Below are 23280 nucleotides of genomic sequence, written 5' to 3' on the forward strand. Positions count from 1 at the left end.
TCAGGCCTGATTTCCATAGTGACTTGAATAAATTTAAAACTGCGGAATAGTTTGAGTTTGTACTTTGTGAGGGACAGTATTATAGTAAGAGCCGGGAGAGTTACAGGAGTCAAAGTTCAATTAAGTGTATTTTCAGTTAAAACGTGTGTTTGTCTTATTTAGCTGTCAGCAGTTGAATAAATTTCATTTTGTGCTTACGTATTTAACACAAGCAAAATCCTCATTTACATAACACTGTCTATGTTACAATGTTGTAATACCACCTGTAGGGGGAGGTGTGTCTCCACTGTGGGTACCTGAAAGTCCAGTAGGGTCCAGTCTGTGTTTGATGCTGTTTGATCAGGTCGAGTTCTGATGTAATCAAATAGCTTCAGGAACACACAAGAGTCTGTAGCAATGAGAAACAATCACGGAGAGTCGCATGCACCAGGAGAAATGATACAGCCGTGCAGGAGAAAACACAAGAGGGAAACTCTGATTGGATGCATCTACAGGAGTGGGTGGAGCCTCACCGTGTGAGGAGCAGAGGATATCAGAGAAGATATGGTGGTCAGTCATTGATCTGATGACAGACACACACTGTGACACCGTGCGCACAGTGCTGCTCGCTGACACGCAGAACATGTGACTGTCCAACACACTGTGCACCCTAGAAACAAACAAACAAAAACAAGCAAACACGTGAAACATGACTGTCCAAAACGCTGTGCACCCTGGAAACAAACAAAAACAAGCAAACACGTGAAACATGTCTGTCCAACACAATGTGCACCCTGGAAACAAACAAACAAAAACAAGCAAACACGTGAAACATGACCGTCCAACACACAGTGCACCCTGGAAACAAATAAACAAACACACATGTGAAACATGACTGTCCAACACACTGTGCACCCTGGAAACAAACAAACAAACACATGAAACGTGACCGTCCAACACACTGTGCACCCTGGAAACAAATAAACAAACACACACATAAAACGTGACCGTCCAACACACTGTGCACCCTGGAAACAAATAAACAAACACACACATAAAACGTGACCGTCCAACACACTGTGCACCCTGGAAACAAATAAACAAACACACACATAAACGTGACCGTCCAACACACTGTGCACCCTGGAAACAAATAAACAAACACACACATAAAACGTGACCGTCCAACACACTGTGCACCCTGGAAACAAATAAACAAACACACACATAAAACGTGACCGTCCAACACACTGTGCACCCTGGAAACAAACAAACAAACACACACATAAAACGTGACCGTCCAACACACTGTGCACCCTGGAAACAAATAAACAAACACACACATAAAACGTGACCGTCCAACACACTGTGCACCCTGGAAACAAATAAACAAACACACACATAAAACGTGACCGTCCAACACACTGTGCACCCTGGAAACAAATAAACAAACACACACATAAAACGTGACCGTCCAACACACTGTGCACCCTGGAAACAAATAAACAAACACACACATAAAACGTGACCGTCCAACACACTGTGCACCCTGGAAACAAACAAACAAACACATGAAACGTGACATATATTACCCTCAGTTTTCACTTGTTAGTGGTTCGTCTCGTTGGCTTTAATATGTTTTAATATGTTATCTGTTTTTGTTAGTGGTTCGTCTCGTGTTCCCTTCTGTTTTCGTTTGTTAGTGGTTCGTCTCGTGTTCCCTTCTGTTTTCGTGTGTTAGTGGTTCATCTTGTGTTCCCCTCTGTTTTCACTTGTTAGTGGTTCGTCTCGTGTTCCCTTCCGTTTTCACTTGTTAGTGGTTCGTCTCGTGTTCCCTTCAGTTTGTGTTAGCGGTTCATCTTCTGTTTTTGTTAGTGGTTAGGGTTTTGGTGGTGTGTCTCGTGTTACCTTCCGTTTACGTTTGTTCGTGGTTCGTCACGTTTGCTTTAATATGTTTTAATATGTTATCTGTTTTTGTTAGTGGTTCACCTCGTGTTCCCTTCTGTTTTTGTTGTTAGTGGTTCACCTCGTGTTCCCTTCTGTTTTTGTTTGTTAGTGGTTCACCCTCGTGTTCCCTTCTGTTTTGTTTGTTAGTGGTTCACCTCGTGTTCCCTTCTGTTTTGTTTGTTAGTGGTTCACCTCGTGTTCCCTTCTGTTTTTGTTTGTTAGTGGTTCGTCTCGTGTTCCCTTCTGTTTTTGTTTGTTAGTGGTTCGTCTCGTGTTCCCTTCAGTTTTTGTTAGCGGTTCATCTTCTGTTTTTGTTAGTGGTTAGGGTTTTGGTGGTATGTCTCGTGTTACCTTCCGTTTACGTTTGTTCGTGGTTCGTCTCGTTTGCTTTAATATGTTTTAATATGTTATCTGTTTTTGTTAGTGGTTCACCTCGTGTTCCCTTCTGTTTTTGTTTGTTAGTGGTTCACCTCGTGTTCCCTTCTGTTTTTGTTTGTAGTGGTTCACCTCGTGTTCCCTTCTGTTTTTGTTTGTTAGTGGTCACCTCGTGTTCCCTTCTGTTTTTGTTTGTTAGTGGTTCACCTCGTGTTCCCTTCTGTTTTTGTTTGTTAGTGGTTCACCTCGTGTTCCCTTCTGTTTTTGTTTGTTAGTGGTTCACCTCGTGTTCCCTTCTGTTTTTGTTTGTTAGTGGTTCATCTCGTGTTCCCTTCTGTTTTTGTTTGTTAGTGGTTCATCTCGTGTTCCCTTCTGTTTTTGTTTGTTAGTGGTTCATCTCGTGTTCCCTTCTGTTTTTGTTTTTATGCAGTCTGTTGTGTGCACTGTTTGATTAAGTTGCCCTGACTAATCAACAGTCCATCATTTCATCTTTGCCCTGTATGATGCTGCTGATCTCGACAATCATGATGGTGTCTGTTTCTGTAACCCTCCTGTCCTGTGCACCGGCAACATTTCCTGTATATTCATGTTGTAAATTGTTTTGTAGTGTCTGTATCATGGCCCAAGCAGAGGGTCACCCCTTTGAGTTTGGTTTGTTTGAGGCTTTTTCATCAAATCAGAGGGATTTTTTTCTTACCACTATCGCCTGTGTTCTTGCTCGTGGGGTTGGTAAAGTTAGACCTTACTTGTGTGAAGCCGCTTGAGGCAACTTTGTTGTGATATAAATGAAAATCAATTGAAAACTGAAACTGGTGTTTTGGTGCCCTCTAGAGAAGGCTTTTTTCCCCGTTTCACATGGCTGATGTCATTTAAACTCTCAAGCCATAAAATGTCAAGTTTCTTTGACAATGTTGCCCATCACAGAACAGTCAGTAAGATGGTGTCATGTGACACAAAGTAACCTTTGTGACATCACACATGCGTGTTCGTACCTGTCAGCTTGTGTTCCCCGTGACCTCTCCAGTAGGATGCACAGAGTTTTCATGGCACTACACACAAGAACTTCCCTCTGTGAACCGCCATCTGTGCAGAGCCTCACATCGCCCAGCCGCACCACACTCTGCAGCAAAACATGACGGGAGTGCAGTCCCACGCCTTCAGCAGACTGAGCAGAGTCAGGAGGAAGGAAAAGTCGAAAAACATAATAAACGTGAGAAGACCTCAACAAACAAACAAACAAACAAAAAACCCAACCTGGAAACAAAATAAACGGACATAAGTGAGCTGAGAAAGCCCACACATGACCACAGCTCATCATGACACGAACCATGGTACAGGTTCCAGGGAACAAAATCTGATCTGCTGCCCACACAGTAACAATCTGACATCATCGTGTAAACAGGGGAAAAAAGCACATGCTATCATTTCAATAACTTCAGACTTTCATCCATGTGATTTCAAAGTGATCAAATGTTCAGACTTTGATCCACATGACTTTGTGGTGAACAAATTTTCAGACTTTCATCCATGTGATTTCACCGCAATCAAAAATTCAGACTTTTATCCATGTGACTTCACCGTGATCAAATGTTCAGCCTTTGATCCACATGACTTTGTGGTGAACAAATTTTCAGACTTTCATCCATGTGACTTCACTGTGAACAAAGTTCACACTTTGATCCACAAGACTTCACCATGAACAAACACTCACACTTTGATCCACACGACTCCGCCATGAACAAAGTCCAGATTTTCATTCACATGACTTCATCATGAACAAAAGTTCAGACTTTGATCCACACAACTTCACAGTGAAGAAACGTTCAGAGTTTGATCATGTCAGTCTACAATGAAGAATGAATTCAAAGTTCACAGTAAAACTGTGTTGGTACCTTGTCTGTACATCGTCTCCGTCGTTCCTCAGACAGCACAGCCTCCACCACCTGGGGAACAGGTCAAAGGTCAGAGTGCAACACAAACTTTTAAGTCTCTGCCTGTGTGTGTGTGTGTGTGTGTGTTCACCTCATCACTGTGGGTCAGCAGCAGGTAGAGGATCCTCAGAGCAGCCATTCCAGAATCCACCACATGCAGAAAACTCTCCTCCATCAAGCCGGCGGCTGATCCAGGATTGCTGTCAGCGGTAGGACCAACAGAGTCCAGAGCCTGGCAAAGCCGGGACAGCAGGAGGTCCAGCAGAGGCAAAAGGAGCACAGCTCCGGGGCAGGACCTGCTTCTTCTGCTGCCGAATGAGTTCACGAGCCGGTTCTGACAGAGCAGGTTTAGTCCACTGACAGCCAAACTCTGCACAGGACTCAGGGAGACTCCAGACGCTCCACAGGCACCTGGGACATCAGTGTGCAGCGCAACACCTGCAGCCGTCCCTCTGAGAACACACACAAAGACGAACACACACACACACACACCCCAAAAACACAGATTTTTTTTATTTTTTTACATAATTCTGTATATTTGTAGCTGAATAATCCTTCCCTGTGGCACGTCGGCCACAGTGATAATTTAATTTAGCGGAGGGGTTCCTCTCAAGGGTTGGTGTCATGGAAGAGGACCATCTGAGGCAGTAAAATACCAGGTTGAGTTTCTGGTACTTTGAGTTCAGTCTGCATGCTTTGTTCACATGATGTTATAAAGCGACACAAACTTGTTAAAGCCCAAAGTCCATCTCATTTTAGCAGGTGCAGTCGATAAAGTACTTCTGAAGTGTCCTCAGATGTCTCTGCTTGAGTTTTGAACATCTCCTTTCCTTTTTTCTGTTTGCTGGCTCGCTTCATCTTTGCCATGCAGGAACTGAACCTGGCAGCTTTCAGACACATGCTTCATTACAAGACGTACACATCCTGTTTGTGTTGCCAAGGTTACCTGCTGGTGTGGATGTCCGTGTCCACAGTCAGGAGGTGAGAGAGGCAGAGTCTGCTGGGAGAAAGAGGCTGCTGCAGTAACAATCCCAGCAGGACGCCACCTATTGGACAGCACAGGACACTGCGGGTCACCTCCAGAAAGCATTTTTTCTTTGTAGACACTTTAAAATCTGTTCCAGCTGAACCTCGTCTGTCAGCGCGGCGGCACTTAAACCTGCAAACCACAGCTCAGACTGGATAACCTGCTGGTTGCACTCATCCTGCTTCATTAATCACCATATCAAAAGTTACGGGGGGGGGAGGGGGGGGGGAGCTGTGGCTGAGACCCCACCCAGGTTCCTTCAGGATGCAACAGACCCGACTCAACTCCAGCAGCCCGTTTGTTTCAACAATATTCAATTTTTCATGATACCATTTAATCTCAGAGCCATCGGTCACCGTGTGTCACCGTCTAAACAAAAGCCTTTTGATTTGATTAATATAATAAAACAACCCTGGTGTGAAAAAAGGAGCGATGGCTGAATCGTGTTAAGTCACTGCCACAGAATTCACAAGGGATTTTCTAACCACCTTACAAACCTCCTCAAGCTAAGATAGCCCTTACTACGCTGCAAAATGCCACAGATTTATTATATAGCACCAAATCACAACAAAGCTTCAAATGAGTAAGGTCTAACCTCACCAACCGCCATGAACAATCACACAGGTGAGAGTGGTAAGGAAAAACTCCCTATGATGATACTGAGGAAGAAACACGACATTTTCCAATATCGGAGAAGAGCCACTGTGAATCCTCTCAACCGCTGCTTGTTTACTGCCGAGTGGGAGGTGTTCTGAAGCCGGGCTGTTTCAGAGCGCTCTCTTCAGCAGTGCTCTAGCTGCGGTTAGCGGCCAATTTCTGCTTGGCTCTCGGGTTCAAATTGTCTGTTCGTCGAGCACGGATTTTCCAAAAAATTAACTTTATTGTTGCTGAAAATGTGTGCTAAAAAGTTAGCCGCTTCACTATCCCGAGGCTGTAAAACACTGAAAAGCAGCTCAGTGTGCAGCCAAGGAGGAGCTGAACACAGAGATTCTCTCCGCTGAAAGGGAAAAGTCTCCATTAAAATCCTGCGCGTGAGCGTCGCTGATAATACATTTATTTTACAGTTGAAAGGCTTCATGTTTCCAAAACGTTTGACGTTTGCACAGCATGAAAACTGCTGTTTTTGAGAGGAAGAAAAAGAGAGACAGAGGGAGAGAGAAAGCAAGCAAGCAAGAGAAACAGAGAGTGAGCAAAAGAGAGAAAGCGAGCGACAGACAGACAGAGGGAGGGAGACAGACAGAGAGGGAGAGTGCTGTCTTTTCTATTTAAGTCTATAAAAATAAGGCTATAAAAATCTATAAAAAAATAAAAGTACTTAATTCTTTCACCAAAACATCAAATCTAGTCTTTCATCTTAGATGCACCTTCTGGCAAATTGTAGCTGAACTTTCAGGTCTCCTGTTTTAAGAAAATCCTCATATAAAAAATCAACAACAATAATAATATTAAAGCAAACAGAGCTCTAGTATCGGATCGGAAAAGTATCAGTATCGGCAGATATCCAAATTCAGGAATCGGGATGAGATCAGAAGTGAAAAATTGTGGATCGGTGCATCCCTAGTCAGGATATTCAATCGTTCAGAGACTGCACGAGCAACGACACCCAGCTCAGAGCCTCAGGGTGTGCTAGGACATCCAATCGATCACAGACTGCACGAGCAACGACACCCAGCTCAGAGCCTCAGGGTGTGCTAGGACATCCAATCGATCACAGACTGCACGAGCAACGACACCCAGCTCAGAGCCTCAGGGTGCGTCAGGACATCCAATAGATCACAGACTGCACGAGCAACAACACCCAGCTCAGAGCCTCAGGGTGCGCCAGGACATCCAATCGATCACAGACTGCACGAGCAACGACACCCAGCTCAGAGCCTCAGGGTGCGTCAGGACATCCAATAGATCACAGACTGCACGAGCAACAACACCCAGCTCAGAGCCTCAGGGTGCGCCAGGACATCCAATCGATCACAGACTGCACAAGCACGACACCCAGCTCAGAGCCTCGGGTGCGCCAGGCATCCAATCGATCACAGACTGCACGAGCAACGACACCCAGCTCAGAGCCTCGGGGTGCGCCAGACATCCAATCGATCACAGACTGCACGAGCAACGACACCCAGTTCAAAGCCTCGGGGTGTGCCAGGACATCCAATCGATCACAGACTGCAACGAGCAACGACACCCAGCTCAGAGCCTCAGGGTGCGCCAGGACATCCAATCGATCACAGACTGCACGAGCAACGACACCCAGCTCAGAGCCTCAGGTGCGTCAGGACAATCCAATCGATCACAGACTGCAACGAGCAACGACACCCAGCTCAGAGCCTAGGGTGCGTCAGGACATCCAATCGATCACGAGCACGAGCAACAACACCCTTCTTAGCCTGGATGGTACCGCGGGTCTCCTCCCCTACTGTGATTGGTTGAGAGCTCTGAGCTCTGACGGTGCATAACTTATGACGTCAGGGTAATGTGCATCGCCTACGCCGGAAGCAGGCAACACACTGTCTCACGTTTGTGGCATTGCAAAGCGTGACCAGTGGGAATTCCCACCATATCAGGTTACAAAATGGCCGCCGAATGCAGGCGTAATGTGCATCACCTACGCCGGAAGGAGGCTACACCCAGCTCAGAGCTTCAGGGTGTGTCGGGACACCCAATCAATCACAGAGTGCACGAGCAACAACACCCGCCCAAGAAAATGTGGAGTTTCTCTTTAAAAAAGCTATGGGTTTGATTTCAACAGCCCCGTGTCTGGGTATTAACTGAACATCAGATCAGATTGGTAACGCTTTTCAGGTTTTCAGTAATGTGTTGTAACTTTGACCTCTGACCTCGATGTTGCAGCTGCTGAGGTCTGACGTGTAGGAAGGGATCTGGACGAGTAGTCTCAAATCTGTCAGCTGATCTGGAGGAAACGCCTGTAAAAGCAATCAATCAATCAATCAATCAATCAATCACTAACTCACTGACATCACCGCCATCACATGACCCACCATCTGTCCTCGTCTTCACAGGCATTGTCCCAACTGGGGACTCTGCAGCAAATGTCTCTTTAGTGATAAACCCGTTTCCTGTAGGGGAGGAGGAGGCGCTACTGCTCCCATGATGCAACTGGGCATGAATGCTCAGAACGTGAGGGACTGAGAGAGACAGAGAGATGAGTTAGTCAGAGTTTAGCCTTTAGTGTTGGAAGAACTTTGTGGGTCTTTAATAGCAAAGATATATTTTTGTATGGCAAGTCACAGCACCCTCCCAAACAAGTAAAAACAATATATTGGATATACTTGGATATTTAAAAAACTAAATAAATCAACATTTAAACTTTGGTTTTTAATGACAGTTGACCGCCTTGTTGTTTGCCACCAAAGTCAAATGTTCTCAGCCAGCGATGAAAGAGAAGAAGAGTGATTCTTCAGATCAGTGACACTCTGAAGGAACAGAGGAGACAAGTGGACCTGTCTCGGGGCAGCAGGGACGTCATCCTGCTGCTTCTGTCACAGCTCATCAGTTTGGTCTTCATCTGGTTCATCTCTGCTTCTTTAAACTGCCAGCTCCGACTGAAGAGACTGGCCTACAGAACCACACGTTGCAGTTACTGCGCACTGCCTGACACCGGATGGACTGGTTTGAGGTGCGTACGGCTCCTCACCTTCTTGTTGAGGTCCTGCTGATGCTCACTGTGCTCTCGGTCCTTCTGTGCGGTCCAGCAGCAGCTGCTTCTGCTCTCGGATCCTCCTTCTCCTGCTGAGCAGCTCTCAGGAGTCTCTGAGCCACTTGGATCTCCCCGCATCTTCATCAGGATCTCCTCCTCCACCTCCTCCAGCTGCTCAGAGTGAGACAGATGCTTTTATGTGTTTAAATCTACAATGTGGATCTTAGTTTCAGCACTGGCGCCTCACAGTGGTGAGAGGGCAAAACAGCATCTCTAAATACTCGGGGCAGCAACTAACGATCATTTTCAGGATTAGTTTCAGCTGTTTATTATTTTCTCGATTAACTGGTGAGATGTTTAGCCAAAATATGTCATTCATTGTTTCCAGCACCAGATGACATCCTCAGATACAGTGTTTTTTTCCCCACAACCCCAAAATATTCAGCATCTTGTCAGAGGAAAGAAACTACGAATGAAACAACAAAACAGAAGAAATCAAAGAATATGGACTGCTTTACTGAAAAGGATTAAGAAAACACTTAAGTGCCTTATAGAGACGGCCTGAGAGGATCAACAGAAACTAGCCTGGACACACGGACCTTATGTCCCTTTCACATCGGGCCTGCGTCGAGTTACATTGTGCTGCGTATCGCGTACGCTGGAATGGCGCGTATCATGAAACAATGTTGCATGCAGGGGGAAGCTTGGCCTGCCTCCTCTCTTCTGTGGATTTGAAGCTTCACTGCCTGCAAAAGCAGCAATAATAGAGTCCAGCAGGATGAATAAAATATACCAATGCAGGTATGTATTGATTAAAAAAACCTAAAAGATTTTTTGCGGACTGGTGCAGGGTAGCGTACAATTGCGTCAGGCTTAGTGTACAGATGCACAGTGTTGTTCACAGCACTGCGTCCAGTGCTCTACACGGAAAGTCCACAAAAAAATTAAACGTTTAATTTTTTTGTGTCCATTTCATGGATCCCTATGCGTCCTTCAGCATATCACGACGCAGGGCTGCATAAGCTCGGCTTAGTCGGTACTCTGCATTACACAACTCTATGTTGGCCCGGCCATCTGTCCTGAAGAAGGAAACACTGACATTAACAGTGAAGGTGAAGAACTGTCTAAAATAAAGAGTAAAAAATGAAAACTATTATTTTCACTGCGTGACATTCCAACAGGATGACGATAAAGATTTTAGTGTCAAAAAGACCAAATGTGATGAATCTAAGAAGCGAGTCTCACCTTCTTCTTGAGCTCAGCGTGCTGGACCTCCAGCTGGCCGTACGAGTTGGACCCATTAGCTGAACACAAAGCACCAACATCACAGCGTTACACATATCTGGACTGCTGCGTCACCTGTCCGACACGCCCACCCACAGGCAAGAAACACTCCCACAATGCACCACTTTCACATCACAGCAGCACAGTAAACCAACAGACGGTTTCATTGTGTTTTGATGGATTCAGTGGTCTGTGTACAGATCTGTTACTTTAACAATAGACTTTAGACTCACATGGATTAAATATTACACCCCGAATATCATGAGTAAACTTACTGACTTAGGGTCCGATCTCACTGGGCTGCAACAGCCTGCATACAACAATTGTGAGAGAAATCGCTTGATTTCGCACAATGTTCGCTGGCTGGCGCTCTTCCCTCACAGAGCGTCGCTAACATTGCACCCAGACTTTGAATTTTTCAAAGTTGGTGAGGAGACAAGACTCCTCCCAGTTTGCTCCCAGAGCCATCACTGGTGTTGTGGGACTCCCTGAATGTACTCACTGGGACTCTTGGCAGGGGGGAGTGAAGCACAGCACTGTGTCACTTTAAATATTGTTCTCTCCTCCCTCTCTCTTCTCTCTCTCTCTCTCTCATCTCTGTGTGCGGAGGAAATATGATGTCATTAAAGGACACTCTGCTCAGTTCCAGCTCCAACTGCGGGACTGGCCCAACACACGTGTCCTGTGAGCACCACAGGACTATATGACAAGTCAATAGTGTAACAATATGCTACCTTTCAGTCACATATCAGCAGAAATACACCGTTTGGTCAAATTATCGCAGCACTTTTTTCTCTTTAAAAAAAACCAAAACAAAAACAAACAAAAACAAACAAAAAAAAACACGTTTATCTCCTTGTTAATTTTTAGCCCATTTTATGCTCCTGTTATGAAACAGTGATGGCAGTGCAGCGGTTAAAGCTTCCATCTGGTAATCAGAGCTTTTGTATATTGCAAGTTTGAATCCCGTGAGTGGCATTTTTTTTTTTTTTAATTTAACCGCGGGGTTCTGTATTGTCTCTGTTTTAGGCACTGTCCCAGACCTCAACGCAATGTTGACGAGTCGTCTCATCCAAGACAGTCCCTCCACACCCAGAGCCTTCAGCATTTCTGGATGGATCTCATCAGTGGCTTTGCTTGGTACCATGTACACCTTATATTTGAACATGGTTTGTGCTATAGACTGTCCATGATGAGCACAGAAGTCCAATAGTGGGGCAGCATAGCAAAACAGTTGTTCATTTGTGATAAAAGCATGGAATTTGGCACACACAGTCTAAATTAACTCATGTTTATTTTCAGATATGGAGCTATCCTGGAGCTGACCTCTAATGAGCTACAAGGGTCAAAAAAAGAATTACACAGGGGTGAAAATTTAAAAATGCTCCAATCATGTTGAAAACTATACCACATTATTGTCTTTTTGATCATAACGATTCCAAAAGGTTTAGTTTGGACTGAATGACTGAATGTTCTGGATTTAAGGGGTAAGAACGGTATAAAAATGGTGACAAAGGTCAGTTTCAGTTTGTACAGGGGTCAAAAGTTACAGTCTGCTCCAATTTTGTAAAAAGTGATGCAAATATTGGTTGAAATAAAAGGATCAATAAATGGAATAGTTTTGACTGTGTTGAATGTAAAGTAAAGGTCAAACAAGGTTGATGTCCACTGGATTCTATGACATGGTGACATATGTTACACTGTAACTAACTATGCAAACTATTCCTTTTTAAATGCTATTACTCAACCAATAATTTGCATATCTGAAAATAAACATTAGATAATTTAGAATATGTGTGCCAAAGTCCATGCTTTTATCACAAAATGAACCATTTTTATGGAAACTGAGCTGCATCACTACAATAACAAACGACCGTTCAGGTTTAGATCAGGGAGGCGTTCCTCCCAATCACGCCTTTAAGGTGTCTCTGTCATTGCCCACGTGGGTGTTGAAGTCCCCCAGCAGAACAATGGAGTCCCCCACTGGAGCCCCATACAGGACTCTATTCAGGGACTCCAAGAAGCCCCCCCCCCCCCCCCCCACACCCCCCCCCCCCCCCCCCCCCCGCACCCCAAGGTGCAGGGAAGTGACCCTCTCATCTACCACGGTAAACTCCAACATAGCGGCCAGACTCAGCTGGGGACTCGTGAATATCCCCTCACCCACCTGGTGCCTCACACCCTGGGCAACTCCAGAGAAGAATAAGGTCCAACCCCTATCAAGGAGAGTGGTTCTGGAGCCGAGGCTGTGTGTGGAGGCCAAATCCACCAGATGACGTTCACCTCCGAAGCTAGCCTCTGCCACCCAGGTTTGTTCAGTCGACGCCCTTGACTTTCACACCATGGCAAGCCCGGCCACCAGGCGCTCGCTGACGGGCCTCTCTGTCCAGGCCTGGCTCCAGACAGGGGCCCCAGGCCTTCCTCAGGACCGGGTCATGTTTCCTCTTCCTCATTTATTCATGGGGTCATATTTTATTTATCATTATTTTATTTTACAATTATTGGGTAAAGTGGGGGAATTTCCAGTCTATTCACATGGTCACAGCAGGACAATAAGAGCTGAACTCTTTGTGTACAAACACACCGGTTGTCTTCAGCTGTCAGTGGACACTTCAGTGAGATACCAACTGAGACACTGTCACACGTTTACATGTTTGGTTGCTAAACAGCATCTCCAACTTTTCTCTAACAGTGGTGTCCAGTGAGATAGGGACCCTAACCAATAACGCTGATCAGTAACCAATTTAACAACCATTACTGAAAACCAACTGTAGTCCCAGTTCTTACACATCATGCTGTTACAGAGCAAATACACTCACAGAGAGGCCATCTGCTCGCCGTGTTCCGTGGCAGTGAGCTGTGCCCCTGAGGGGGCACAGCTGTCGCGGAGATGGCCTGTGATGCAATAATGTCAATCTCATCCAGGTCATCCTGAGTGAAGTCCGGCTCATCCCCGAATGGGTCTTCCAAATCAGCAATGGTTGCTTCCTGGTTCAGGCCTCGCAGGCGCTTGCTGGGCGGAGACATGCTGAGAGGGAGAAGCTTGTTAACTGTGACCTTTGACCTCTAGGCATGTTCCACCACATTTTTATACACAATAAATATGCATATTTACAGCAATGACATCATCTCCCTGCAGTCACGTGGCACCTGCATCAGAGCAATAATCAATAATTTAATTTTAAAAAATCATGAATTAAATTTATTTATTTAGCACCAAACCACAAGAAAGCTGCCTTAAGGCGCTTCACATGGGTAGATCATGGGTTAAGGTCTGACCTCATTGACCCCCTGAGCAAGCAAATAGGGGATGGTGGTCAGGAAAGCATTAGCATCAATCAGTTTCATTTATATAATGGCTGAGTGGATCATGGTCATTTGATTGGTGCTTTGTATGTCACATGACATGGATTAATTCATCCCATTTGTGTTGCACTGCATTTAGAGTCCGGCTTGGCTCCATTTGGAGTGCAAATTTTGTTCCATACGTTTTGGTACCACTGCACTCTGCGCACATGCGCACACAAAACAAATCCACTGTGCTGATTGGAGGCTGTTAACAGGAAGAGAGAAACGCTGGACTCATTTCTGACGTGATTTTTTTTCTCTGCACTGAGGACATACAGTTCTTTTTTTGGTACTACACGCATGCACAAGTGCCGACCAGGTTGTGCGCGCGCAGGGGCAACAACTCTCCCGAGACATAATTTGATTGAGCTAACTGACGCTGCTAATTTTTGTAAGATATATACACACACACACACACACAAAACAAATCCACTGTGCTGTCTGGAGGCTCTGAGCAGGAAGAAAAAGAAATGCTGGACTCATTTCTGTTGTGATTTTTTTTTTCTGCTGCACTGAGGACGTACAGTCGACCAAGCCGTTTGTGTGTGTGCGCGCGCATGCGGGGGACAGTGACACGATGATTTGATTGAGCTAACTGATGTTGCTACAAACACACACAAAATCCACTCCGCTGTAAGCCGTCTGGATGCATGAAGACACATTAAATGCTGAAGGGGTTTTTTTTCCTGGACTGAGGAACTACACAAGTCGTTCGTTTTTTAATGGAAGTCTGAAGTCAGTTGCACAGCATCACTGGACTACAGGTCACAGTGGAACACCAAAATGTAAGTCCCTTTTCTGTTGTTTATAAATTAATAAAATATCAAATGACAAGGATCTATTTTAGCTGTTATATGAAACAAATAATGAATGCTTTTACATTCTTTCAATGGTATGAATATTTCATGAGGTGAAAGCTGGAACAAACCATTCAACGAGGCGAAGCCAAGCTGAATGGTTTTTTTCCAGCTTTATTGACATGGGAAACATATGTTTATATTGTCAAAGCAAGTGTTAGAGTAAAAATGAAGTCCTCTCTCCCTCTGTCTCCCTCTCAATTCAATTTCAATTGAAACATACGTTGACATTGTCAAAGCAAGTGTTGGAGCAAAAAGTCCTCTCCCTCTCTCTCATGCTCACTTGCTGAGCAAACTTGGAACTTTTTGGAAACACGAAGCCTTTCAACTGTAAAATAAACCGTAAATTTCTTAATGCATCATCAGCAACGCTCACACAAGGAACTCTGTTCGGCCCTGCTCCTGTGCTGCGCTCTGAGCTGCTGTTTAATAGCGTTTCACAGCCTCGGAACGTTGAACCGGGTGATTTTTCAGAACAATTCAGTTCATTTTTTTGGAAAATCCGCGCTCGGCGGCACCAACAATTTGAAACCCAAGAGCTGGGCGGAAATTTGCTGCTACCTGTGGCTTAAACCCTCGACTGTGGAACAAACAGGTAAGCTTCAGTTCAGAAACCTCACCTTCCCCCCTCATGCTCAGCAGTAACACAGCAGAGAGCATGCAGCACTTGAGAGGTTTCACAGACGTGGCTTCTCTCTGGTATCAGAAAACGCCGCAGGTTGTATTGGTATTTTCCGATACTTGAATTACGTGGTATCGGAAGCCGATACTGATACTGGATCAGATCGGCCCCAACCTTACTTTCAAGATTCTGACAATATCTGCCAATCTGAAGACCATCTGCTGCAGAAACCTTCAAAAACATGTCCCTGTGAGCCCATCCTGGACACCTGAGTCCTGGCCATCACATCACATGCTACAGGCCATGACCAGCTGTTCTGCAGGGCTGATGTGGCCCCCAGACCCCCAGTTTGACAACACCAGTTTGCCACCATAAAACCAGTGACAGATAGAGATCTGTGAGTAAACTGAAAATGATCCACCCACTCTGTCTTCCTACTTCAAAATCACCACATCCGCTACAGAACCCGCCCCAGTCCCTGGATGACAAACGACCACACCCACCACTCCAAATGAACCATCTGTCTGTTGCTGTCAGGTGAGATGAGAATGTGTTTGTAGACAGATGAGACACGACACGCTCTTGTTGTGTATGTACATGTTGGCAGCATTACTTCTTTTATGATGAAATGTTGGCCTGAGTAGGTCAAGGACACGCCCACGTGGCTGACAGATGACGGCATCCATCCCACTTTGGATGGAGCAGCTCTCATTTCTAGAAATCTGGCCGAGCACAGTTGTAGTCTTACACACCTCTCTGCAGCTACTCTCCCCTGCCATCCCCTCATTACCCCATCCCCGTAGAGACGGTGCCTGCTCCCAGACCACCAATAACCAGCAAAAATCAATTTAAGCATAAAAATTCAAAAAGAAAAAATAATATAGCACCTTCAACTGCACTACAGACTAAAACAGTTAAATGTGGTCTATTAAACATAGGTCTCTCTCTTCTAAGTCCCTGTTAGTAAATGATATAATAATTGATCAACATATTGATTTAGTTCTGCCTTACAGAAACCTGGTTACAGCAGGATGAATATGTTAGTTTAAATGAGTCAACACCCCCAAGTCACACTAACTGCCAGAACGCTCGTAGCACGGGCCGAGGCGGAGGATTAGCAGCAATCTTCCATTCCAGCTATTAATTAATCAAAAACCCAGACAGAGCTTTAATTCATTTGAAAGCTTGACTCTTAGTCTTGTCCATCCAAATTGGAAGTCCCAAAAACCAGTTTTATTTGTTGTTATCTATCGTCCTCCTGGTCGTTACCTGTGAATTTTTAACATCCCCACAGATGCTGAGAATGACAGCTCAACACTGCATTTAATCTATATTAGACTTAATGGCTTTTGCTCAAAATGTAAATGAGTCCACCCACACTTTAACATATCTTAGATCTTGTTCTGACTTATGGTATGGAAATTGCAGACTTAACAGTATTCCCTGAAATCCCTTCTGTTGATCATTTCTTAATAACATTACATTTACACTGATGGACTACCCAGCAGTGGGGATTAAGTTTCATTTACACTAGAAGTCTTCAGAAAGCGCTTGTAACTAGGTTTAAGTAAGGATATGATTCCTTCTTTATGTTCTCTAATGCAATATACCAACACAGTGCAGAGTAGCTACCTAAACTCGTAAGTGAGATAGAGTATCTCGTCAATAGTTTTAATCCTCCTGAAGACAACTTTGGATGCTGTAGCCTCCTCTGAAAAAGAGAGCTTTAAATCAGAAGTGCCCTGACTCCGTGGTATAACTCACAAACTCGCAGCTTAAAGCAGATAACCCGTAAGTTGGAGAGGAAATGGCGTCTCTTTCTCTCAGATTGTTCTGTCTGAGTTATTTTCATTAGTTACTTCATCCAAACCATCAACATGTCTATTAGACCCCATTCCTACCAGGCTGCTCAAGGAAAGCCCTACCATTATTTAATGCTTCGATCTTAATATGATCAATCTATCTTTATTAGTTGGCCTAGTACCACAGGCTTTTAAGGTGGCAGCAATTAAACCATTACTTAAAAAGCCATCACTTGACCCAGCTATCTTAGCTAATATAGGCCAATCTCCAACCTTCCTTTTCTCTCAAAATTCTGAAAGGGTAGTTGTAAAACAGCTAACTGATCATCTGCAGAAGTACATGTTTATGTTATGGTCGATTTGAAGAGTTTCAGTCAGGTTTTAGAATTCATCATAGTACAGAAACAGCATTAGTGAAGGTTACAAATGATCTTCTTATGGCCTCAGACAGTGGACTATCTCTGTGCTGTTCTGTTAGACCTCAGTGCTGCTTTTGATACTGTTGACCATAAATTTTTATTACAGAGATTAGAGCATGCCATAGGTATTAAAGGCACCTGCGCTGCGGTGGTTTGATCAATTTATCTAATAAATTACCAATTTGTTCATGTAATGGGGAACTCTTCTACACAGACTAAGGTTAATTATGGAGTTCCACAAGGTTCTGTGCTAGGACCAATTTTATTCACTTTATACATGCTTCCCTTAGGCAGTATTATAGACGGCATTGCTTAAATTTTCATTGTACGCAGATGATACCCAGCTTTATCTATCCATGAAGCCAGAGGACATTACACCAATTAGCTAAACTGCAGGATTGTCTTACAGACATAAAGACATGGATGACCTCTACTTTCCGCTTCTTTTAACTCAGATAAAACTGAAGTTATTGTACTTGGCCCCACAAATCTTAGAACATGGTGTCTAACAGATCCTTACTCTGGATGGCATTACCTGACCTCTAGTAATACTGTGAGAAATCTTGGAGTCATTTTTTGATCAGTATATGTCATTCACAGCGCATATTAAACAAATATGTAGGACTGCTTTTTTTTGCATTTACACAGTATCTCTAAATTAGAAGGTCTTGTCTCAGAGTGATGCTGAAAAACTTAATTCATGCATTTATTTCCTCTAGGCTGGACTATTGTAATTCATTTTATCAGGTTGTCCTAAAAGTTCCCTGAAAAGCCTTCAGCTTAATTCAAAATGCTGCAGCTAGAGTACTAACGGGGACTAGAAGGAGAGAGCATACTCTCACCCATATTGGCCTCTCTTCATTGGCTTCCTGTTAATTCTAGATAGAATTTAAAATTCTTCTCTTACTTATAAGGTTTTGAATATCAGGTCCAATCTTATCTTAGGGACCCTCGTAGTACAATATCACCACAATAGAGCGCTCGCTCTCAGACTGCAGGCTTACTTGTAGTTCCTAGGGTTTGTAAGAGTAGAATGGGAGGCAGAGCCTTCAGCTTTCAGGCTCCTCTCCTGTGGAACCAGCTCCCAATTCAGATCAGGGAGACAGACACCCTCTCTACTTTTAAGATTAGGCTTAAAACTTTCCTTTTTGCTAAAGCTTATAGTTAGGGGCTGGATCAGGTGACCCTGAACCATCCCTTACTTATGCTGCTATAGACCTTAGACCTGCTGGGGGGGTTCCCATGATGCACTGAGTGTTTCTTTCTCGTTTTGGCTCTGTATGCACCACTCTGCATTTAATCATTAGTGATTGATCTCTGCTCCCCTCCACAGCATGTCTTTTTCCTGGTTCTCTCCCTCAGCCCCAACCAGTCCCAGCAGAAGACTGCCCCTCCCTGAGCCTGGTTCTGCTGGAGGTTTCTTCCTGTTAAAATGGAGTTTTTCCTTCCCACTGTCGCCAAGTGCTTGCTCACAGGGGGTCGTTTTGACCGTTGGGGTTTTTACGTAATTATTTTATGGCCTTGCCTTACAATATAAAGTGCCTTGGGGCAACTGTTTGTTGTGATTTGGCGCTATATAAATAAAATTGATTGATTGATTGATTGATAATAAAAGAATTCATTCAGAAACAATAGAACAGTAACAAAACAATTTTTCCCCATCCATTGTCATGTATATATATATTTTTTATTACAAACTACAACACAAAAATGTTTCCCCCTTCATTGCACTTCTTTTGTGGATTTCAAGTTTCACAAAACTGAGAAAATTTAGTTTCTACCGAAATCCAAGCATTATAATGTTGGTTTATTTATGTAACATGTTGCAAGATTATAGCTCATTTGAATGAAGACGACATATTTATCTGGGGAGAAATTCCATAGTGAATAATGTCTTTTCCTTCATTGCCGTCGTGCAGGCTAACTACAAGAGAAAGCGTGTGTGCACGTGTGAGGTTTTGAGATTACCTGTGACCCATCATACATTAACATCCATAAGATTTCTTGTAAATCACATCCAAATCTACCAAATGTTGGTCAGAGCAGCTGATCCCTTGAATTTCTCCCCCTCGGGGGTTGAAAAGAACTCTAGATAGAGTTTCAACCCTTGAGGGGGAGAAACTATTTAAATCCCTTATCTAAATGCTGAGGAATAAAATTATAGTGTTGCCACAGAAAATTCTTTTTATGACTTAAATCTTAAAAAAAAATCCAGTGGCACTATAACTTTAAATGAGTGGTGTCCAAAGTATTCCAGAAAAGGCCAAGAGGGGGCAGGTTTTCTTTGATGGTGGTTTCACTGACGCACTCATCCCACCTCCACATAGTGATGTTAATCTGTGAAATCACCTGCTGGAGTCAGTGGCTGCAAAGAAAACGTGACCCCTCTTGGCCCTTTCTGGAATACTTTGGACACCACTGATTTCTAAACAAAGTGCACCAAATTTTCAATCCACAACAAATAAATAAAACAAGCAGAATTTGAAGTAGAATGTATGTTCATGAAATACAATACAAAAACAAAACACTTATTATTTGAATGCAGCAGAGAATACAGGAGAGAAACTGGAACTGAAGCATCGATCTCATTATGCTGGTATCAATATTATTACTTTGATTTGGATCGATCCCCCTGCCACACACACACACACACACACACACACACACACACACACACTGTTACCGCTGAGGGCACGTGACCAACATTTTAAACATTTTCCTGAAAAATAACAGAAAATAAAACCCCAGCTATGCCACATTTCAACTAGCACCTACATATTTTAATAATCCAGTCCGGACTTAAGTTCTTTTAAATTCAGATTTTTTTTTTTTTGATTGACTGATAATGGAATTTCAAGGGTAACACTAAAAAGTCCTTTATATAAAACAAAATACAAAACAGGCGGCAAAGACAAATTTTAAATAAATAAACAATAAAAGAATAAAATAACTTATGAAAAGGCAAAAAACACTGACAAGAACAGCGCAAGCAGTAACAAGAAGACAAATTTACACAAAATGACTAGACTGGCTTTCTAAAACACTTTTATTTATGGTTCTCTTAAAAATCTTGATGAGGAAGCAGAGTGTACAGTCACTTGCCCAGTTCCGGATCACTGCTGTAGTTTTTGCGCCGCCGTTTCTCGTAATCAGCACGAATAAGCTAATACTTGGTACCAATGGAAAGACTGATGTTTTGTCTACAAACAACCACAAGCTCGACCGGATCCAGCCGTCCTAGTGATCAGTAGAGAAATCAAAACATCCCGGTCTCAGTGGTGTGTGCACATTTTCTGACTCACTCATTCCTGCAAGTGTGAAAGTGACCATCTCTATAAGTAGCAAAGGTGAGTTAGCCGTTCAGTGTCATTGGTTCTAGAAGTAGAAAATGTCAGTGTGTTTTGTCTTACTGTTTAATTGCTGCACGCATTTATCTCTGATGCGAAAATGTGCCGGTTGTGGATCACTGAAGCAGCAGCCTCGTGTCTGTAGTTGTGATCCATGTGGACTTTGGGCTCATCTCAACATCACGAATGGGCATGAATGTGGGGGCTTTTACTTTTTAATTCGGGAGAAATCTCACCTCCACACATTTAAAACCCTCCTTTGCTCTCCATCTCTAACAATATAAAGTGCAAAATGATAGCAAGTTGGGGCATCTTGTTCTATCCTGACCCACTTCATTGAGTACTGTAAATAAAACATGAAATGAGCTAATAACCCTTTAAAAGAAGCATTATTTTGTTCCTGACGGTTGACTGGTGGATACACACTGTTTCCACTTATATACAGTGTAGTACTACAGAGAAATAAGTTGACCTTTTGTTATAAGAGCTCTTGCAACACAGCACATTTATACTTTTTCAGAAATAATGTGGAATCTCAATAAACTTATTTCAATTTAGCAACTTTTTACTGACCATATATGGACCAAATAATGCAGGTTTGAAGGTATTTAAAAACACTTAATTTTTGCTCGTAAAAACGTGTAATAGTGCCTTTTCGAAACTGAGTAAATTCTCATTTAATAAGTATAATTTATATCATTTTGTGTTCAGAACACATTCTCAGGCACAGTGTGTATCATTCTGCATTAGAAGGGCTCCAGCCAGATGCCAGAAATTAACCCAAAGTGACACAGAGTGTTGTGATCCAGAACTGGCAAGGCTGACCCATATCGCACGGTGGCCATGTCCATAACTCTCATTTGGCTATTCCCACGGCAAGACTCTGGTTGGCAAAAGGCAACCCTATTCGAACAGCTGCCGTGTCCATAACTCTCATTTAATGCAGTATGTTTTGTGTGACCGCAGGACCTTGTGGCCGGGACTGCGGTGGGATCGAACCCGGGCAGCTCGCACTAAAGACCATTCCTCTACCAGGTCAGGCCCAAGGGGAATTCCCTGTTAGCCAAGCGGGAACGTCTTTTTCAATGAGGACCCCGGACCCTTTATCCCCTGTTACATTTTGTTTATATAAGTAGTTCCAAGTTTTACCACCAGAGTCTTGCCGGTCGAATAAAAACTTACTTCCGGCAAATATTTGCACCACACATAATGTGGCTTCACACTTGAAGTAGAAGGGCTACCCCATCCTGACTTCTGCTAGATAACATCCAAATACAACAATACACAATAAAGGACATTCAGTTGCATTATGGTTCTGTATAGCGGGACTTTAAAAAAGTGATCCAGAACTGGACAACTGCCTGTGGGCTACCTATGTGGTCGCAGCGAAAGGACTTTGAGGAAAAAACCCACTTTGGTCCTTTACAACAGTCGAACCGGGAAAGCAGTGATTTTATGGCGAAGTGAATCGTATGAAAGTTCGGCTTCCGGTACAAACAGCCGGTGTCTCGGTTCGGTTACCTGCAGTTTGTCCGCCTTAGCTGCTCCTGTTAGCCGTTAGCGAAGCCGCGAGCTCCCGATCGTCAAAGCAAAAAAGAAACACGGTATATTTGGTCAACAGCGCTGAGATTTAAGTTCAAATACGGCAAACATGTTTAATAAAGTCGCTCTCTGAGACAGTGACTCAGCAGTCAAAATCAAAGTGGAGAAAGAAAAGAAGTCTGCTAGGAGGCCGCCATCTTACGAAGGTACACATGCACTCGGCTCCGCCTCCTGTAAACAAAAACAGCTCATCGAAATAATGATAATTAAAAACCTTAATTTAACCAGATAAAAAACCCATTGAGATCGAAACCTCTTTACAAGGGTGATGTGGCCAAGAAAGGCAATAAAACATAACACAGGTTAATTTGCCCATTACTTTTGTTAGTTTACATTCATAAGTAAGTGAAAGTCATTTTTTGGTCGATTTCTGACATGTAATAAAAAACAAAAATCTGAAACAATTTTGATCAAGATTTGAGTGGTTTTTACAAATGGTCTAAGAATTGTCATAATTAATTTTTTATATCTCTGAAGTTCATTAAACTTTAACTGTATTACAGTACACAAACTAAACACATAGTAACCTTCATCCAACTGAACACATTGCTTTTCCGTACCAGCTTATACAGCACACGACGGGCAGAGTTTTGTTGTGTGTGTTGCATATCATTTTGTGACGGGAGCCCCCCCCCAAAAAAAGTGAGCCTGGGCTGCTGCTGGTAGCAGTTCCTGTCCCAGCTTGTGCGAAGTAAAAAAAAAATTGTTGCATGTGATCTTGTGTCTACTGAGTCCTTGAGTCAGGTCTAGGTCTCATGTCCTGATTTTTTCCAGGAGCTCCTCCATGCAGTTTCCCTGTGTAGACTTGCAAGTTCCAAGCATGTGATGAAGTTGCATCACAAGGAGCCCAGATCTTTATACCTTATTTTACAGGCTTAGTTGGCCCCTAAATGGCATCAGCTGCTCATCGATGGTGACATTAGGACCAGGGTAGTAAAAAAGAGGAAGGCGGTGCACCCACTTGTCCCATACTGTCCTGATGGCCGCAAGCTTGTCTCTCTGCCATCGAGCTGGTCTGTCATCTCAGTTATCAAAGCGGATAATACTGAAAATTATGTGGAATTTTTCAAGGGACATTGTGA

The 23280-nt window shown here is 43.6% G+C and overlaps 1 protein-coding gene across 1 annotated transcript in view; it reads right to left on the reverse strand.

Moving 5' to 3' along the window:
- Positions 1-22368, reverse strand: part of atrip (ATR interacting protein) — a 50849-nt gene extending 28481 nt beyond the window's left edge. The window contains 15 exon segments of the mRNA XM_034164622.1: positions 297-388; positions 513-649; positions 3294-3466; positions 4194-4244; positions 4324-4684; positions 5179-5278; positions 8097-8183; positions 8259-8405; positions 8713-8822; positions 8901-8968; positions 8971-9054; positions 9056-9088; positions 10163-10221; positions 13021-13229; positions 22118-22368. Coding sequence (XP_034020513.1) covers positions 297-388; positions 513-649; positions 3294-3466; positions 4194-4244; positions 4324-4684; positions 5179-5278; positions 8097-8183; positions 8259-8405; positions 8713-8822; positions 8901-8968; positions 8971-9054; positions 9056-9088; positions 10163-10221; positions 13021-13228 — 1710 coding nt within the window. The 5' untranslated portion in view covers position 13229; positions 22118-22368.
- Positions 22369-23280: the final 912 nt, after the last annotated feature.

This window comes from Thalassophryne amazonica, chromosome 3 (genome assembly GCF_902500255.1).
Source record: "Thalassophryne amazonica chromosome 3, fThaAma1.1, whole genome shotgun sequence".
NCBI classification, from domain to species: domain Eukaryota; kingdom Metazoa; phylum Chordata; class Actinopteri; order Batrachoidiformes; family Batrachoididae; genus Thalassophryne; species Thalassophryne amazonica.